General features: G+C 35.5%; 1 protein-coding gene across 1 annotated transcript; it reads right to left on the minus strand.

Moving 5' to 3' along the window:
• Positions 1–1,820: 1,820 nt before the first annotated feature.
• On the minus strand, positions 1,821–3,282 carry LOC145156547 (F-box protein At3g07870-like). Its single transcript, XM_079075870.1, has one exon. It carries the CDS (start codon positions 3,147–3,149, stop codon positions 1,977–1,979), a length of 1,173 nt encoding a protein of 390 aa, XP_078931996.1. The 5' UTR covers positions 3,150–3,282; the 3' UTR covers positions 1,821–1,976.
• Between the last annotated feature and the right edge of the window lie 1,374 nt (positions 3,283–4,656).

Genomic DNA, 4,656 nt, shown 5'->3' on the forward strand with positions numbered 1-4,656 from the left:
ATAGTTAAGCTACGAATGTCGGAAATTTAGCAGGATCCTACACACACTGAGACAACCCCTCCTAGAATCAACATACTTGAATCTTTATGAAAAAAGGGTAATGCACCCCAAACTTAGTATAATCTTTTCTGTCATATCGTATTCTGTCATATCATGAGTAAAAAGACTGGGCTTATGTACAAAAAATGGTAACATAGTTTACTTATAAATATAATTGTCTTTTTTTTTTACACATCAAGATGCAGGAGCTTGGGTTCAATTCATTTTTCTGGGAAACTTTCAAGTTAGATAACCAAACAAAAGTTTTTGACTTATTTGTAAGTGTCATACTCGATTAAAATTCTTATTGACCACCAATGTGTATTAAGTTTGGTGAAAAAATAAATTTTTAAATGCTACTGCAAGTCTGCACTCATCTAAAGGAAGTCAAAATTTGACTTTCTATGTGTCAAATAATCTGTTCTTTAACTTTAAAATTGTTAAAAAATGCTTACATTTATTTACATTGAGAAAAGAAAAGTAGTTAAGTTAGAGACATTTGGAGATAAAACGAGAAAAACCTATGCTAATTCTTTAGTTTTAACTCACATAGTTTGATCATCTAAAGTCAAAACGGTTGACTTTTTGGATAGAGTAAACTATAACCAACTTGACGTGATTTAAGACTTTCAGTGCCTTATGTGTATTACATTTAGACATTTGTTAAAAAAATGACTTTTAAATAATACTACAATTTTCTGAAGGGTATCAGGATTTACTTTTGGCGTGTCAATAATGCTAATCTTAAACTTTAAAATTGACAAAAATATGCTTTTTAACACATTAAAAATGTTGATAACGACATCTAAATAAATAAAAAGTTGTTAAGTTAAAGATATTTTGGCAATGTAAACTAGAAAAACGTATGTTAATTTTTAATTTTAAGGTCACAATGTTTGATTCCCTAATGTCATTTTTTTTTGTAGAATAAGATTAGTTTATTAATAATTTATGGTGATTTACCAAATTTCAGTGTGTTAAACCTATTAACACATTGAAAAGCTTGATAATTACATTAAAATATATTTAAGATTTTTGAATTAAAAACATCTGAAGATAAAACTGAGATATCTAATCTAGTTTTTAGTTTTAAAGTCACAAGGTTTGACTAAAGCCAAAATATTGACTTTTTCTTTAGATAGATTAAATTAGTACCCATCTTATAGTGATGATTTACATAACCAAAGCTATAAGACTTCCCTAAAATCTTTATCTTTTGAGCAAGAGGCTCTTTTGATGTGTGATGGTTGTTTATATAATTACAAATGCTTCTTTAATATACGTTAAAATCAACTCCAATGACCTTACATACTTTTTTTCTTGTTTAAGAAAATCATATTGATAACAAAATAACTCGGATTTTCTTCACATTTTTATGCAGGGATTTACATGATAATAATTTATCAGCTGAGTTGCCCGATCTTAGTAACTTCGTGAAATTACAAATCTAAATCTTACACGAAATAAGTTTAGTGGATCTATTCCACCCTCTTGGGGTCAACTCTCTAATCTAAAATATTTGTAATATTTTCTTCGTCCCTTTTGACTTCTAAGCTATAGAGTTAAAATGCAAGAAATAATAACATACCTTTATTGATTTGTTTATATGGGCTAGATATTTCAAAATATAATGTCCTAATAGAAAATGTTTTGTAAGTACATGCTATTATTGGGTAGATTTTTAAAGTTCGGTGTTGTATCTAGAAAGAAATGAAAGTAACATGTTGGCATATCATATCACTTAAAAGATAGTCATTAGAATTTTGATGTCATCAGCCATATGCCACAAAGTGAACTCTCATAACACTGAACTTGCATCAAAACACAAACATCAAATCATAAAGAAAGTCATATTTAGCTTACTTGATTAAGTCCATTTAGGTAAAAGGAAACAACCTATTCAAAAAAGTCTTAAACTCAAAGCCATCTTTTTCAACTTATTCACTACCAAGCAAAAGTAGTGTTTCCTTGTACGAATTCACACCGGAGAAACTCCTTATTCCATCAATCTTAAGAGCATTCAAGTGTTGTGTTTTGGGCTCATATACAACAATTTCACTTTCTTCACAACGATAATCTTTTTTCACTTGCATTATAAGCGTTCCATTGTTCCTGAGTCCCATTGCCCTAATAGACGACCCATATTCTGGTGCAATAATGGTGAATACCTTTGTAAACGATTTTTCAACACCATTATTCTCCATCACCCATACAACATCATGACAATGTTTTTCCTTTTCATTGCTTTCAAATATGACAACCGATTCCCTTAGCTTAGAAATGGAGATCTTAGAGGGAGGGTGTTTCGCCAAACTGTCTGGGAGATCTATCACTTGAAAAGTATGATTAATCATATCAAATGAAAGAATCAGATTACAAGTCCATCTAATCAGCCTACTGTTTAAAGCCTTAAGATGCAAACCAGACCAATATATAAACCTATCAATAACTTGCCCATACCATTGGACTCGGACTGATTTACTCGGAACATTGCTAGAAGCAGTAGATAGACTTGTCCAATTCCCAGAACTCAATGTGTAAAGCATAACTTCGCGAGGGTCGTTAATTTTGTTGGGTTTTTCATGTAAGGGAGCAAGTTGTCGAATCATGATGATCTTAGGATCATGAGTAACAGGACAAACACCAAAACCAAAAACTGTTTCATCCATCTTATTAGACATACCAGGCTCAGGCACAGCAATAGCGATCGATTTTCTGATTGAAGGATTCCAAAGCATAATCATCGGCTTTCCAAGAAGGGAATGTGATTTCTCATAGTAATACCCATCCAAGCACAACAACCCATTACAGCTACCGACCACGATTGACCTTTGAAGCCGTTGAAAGGAGAGGGGAAGAGTTGGAACAAACCTCTGTTGGGGGAAAGTGTCATCGTCGACAATACAAACATATTTTGCCTTCCCTTCTACAAGATGCCTTACTAAAAGATTCTGCCGCTCATCTTGTCCAACACTGTGAGCAGCGATAAAATAAGAGCTTTCGATTAAACGCTTCCATGCTTTGCACACAGATCTAAACCGAATCAATGATTTTACAGGAAGCTTTCTCAAGATTTCCTCTTGAATATGGAAACTAATGTCGCCTGACATTTTGATTTTCGGTGCTGATGGATGGTTATTGTTATGAGTTTCTAGGGTTTGGTTTTTATGCAGGGAGGAGAATGAGTTTTGGTGCTATGGATGGTTATGTTATGACTTTCTAGGGTTTGGTTTTTATGTAGGGAGGAGAATGAGTTTTTAAAACTAGGGAAATCACTTAAAAGGTAATTGGTTGATTTACAGTACATATTTACTCACTAAGTTTCTTTTATTTATATTTGCCCATTAAATTTAGACAAAATTTCACAATTGATCCCTGTGGTTTACAGAATATCGCACTTTGAGGACTTTCTAGCAAAAAGTCACACCACTGGTCCTTATGGTTTTAGTTCATTGCGCGATTGGTCCTTGACCCTAACCCCGTCACTTTTGTACCGTTAGTGTAGGTGTAATTTTGTCTTTTTACCTGGTTGTGCATCAGAGTATATAATGTAAGCCCCAACAAAAAAAAAAGCAAAATTCGGCATCAAGATTCAAGATGAGTTATCATATGTTGTTCCAACATGTTGAATCACAAACCTGTAAATCTTCCCTTTCAACCGGCCAACCGCTCCGGTCATCACCTCATCCTACTTCGAAACCATCCTGTCCAACCAGTCATTAATCCGCTTCAGCTGCAATAAAATCACCTTAATCGGCCCCACTTCTGCTGAATCGATCCCGGTCCCACCACCATTCTTCTCAAACACCTGAAAACTCGCATCCAACGATTCCTCCACAATTTTCAAAAACCAAATATGCATCTCATTCTGCAATTTCATCCCCAATTCCACACTCTAATTTACCCCACGCCCCTTAATCCACAACCCATTAAAAGAAGATTTACAAGAAGAAATCGTCAAATGGGATTTCATTGTTTCGATTAGGGTTGAACCTGAGCCTGAATCGGGTCGGATTTTAGATTGGGTTTTCTTTTGGGGCTGAACCGGGGTCTCGAACCCTTGTTCTGCTAAGAGGGAGATGACTTCGAGGTCGGTGGCTAGGGCGGCTTCGATCCAGAGAGTGAGGGATTTTGATTGGTCGGTTGATGGTGATGGGGGTGGTGCGGTGGCGCAATAGGTGGTGGCGGTGAGGCTTCAAATCCGATTTGCTGTTAATCCCACCCATCTCTTTCATTTCTGTTTCATCCCAATTCTTTATACTTGATTTTGTGGAAGACCCAACAAGTGCCTCTGAAACCTTTGAAATCTCAGCAGCTAAAGTTGCCATCTTTTTCTTGTTGTCGGAATCAGTTGTCGGAGAAACTTTAACTCCACTAGACAACCGCCTGCCTGGAGACATTGCCATTCTTCTTGAACTTGGAGATACTTGTCTTCGGCCATTAAGTAGAAGAATACAAAGTGGGGCTTACATTATATACTTTGATGCACAACGAGGTGAAAAGACAAAATTACCCCTGCACTAACGGTACAAAAGTGACGGGGTTAAGGTCAAGGACCAATCGCGCAATGAATTGAAACCATAAGGACCAGTGGCGTGACTTTTTGCTAGGAAGTCC

This window comes from Lactuca virosa, chromosome 2, assembly GCF_052849685.1.
Source record: "Lactuca virosa cultivar CGN04683 chromosome 2, Lactuca_virosa_CGN04683_v6, whole genome shotgun sequence".
NCBI lineage: Eukaryota > Viridiplantae > Streptophyta > Magnoliopsida > Asterales > Asteraceae > Lactuca > Lactuca virosa.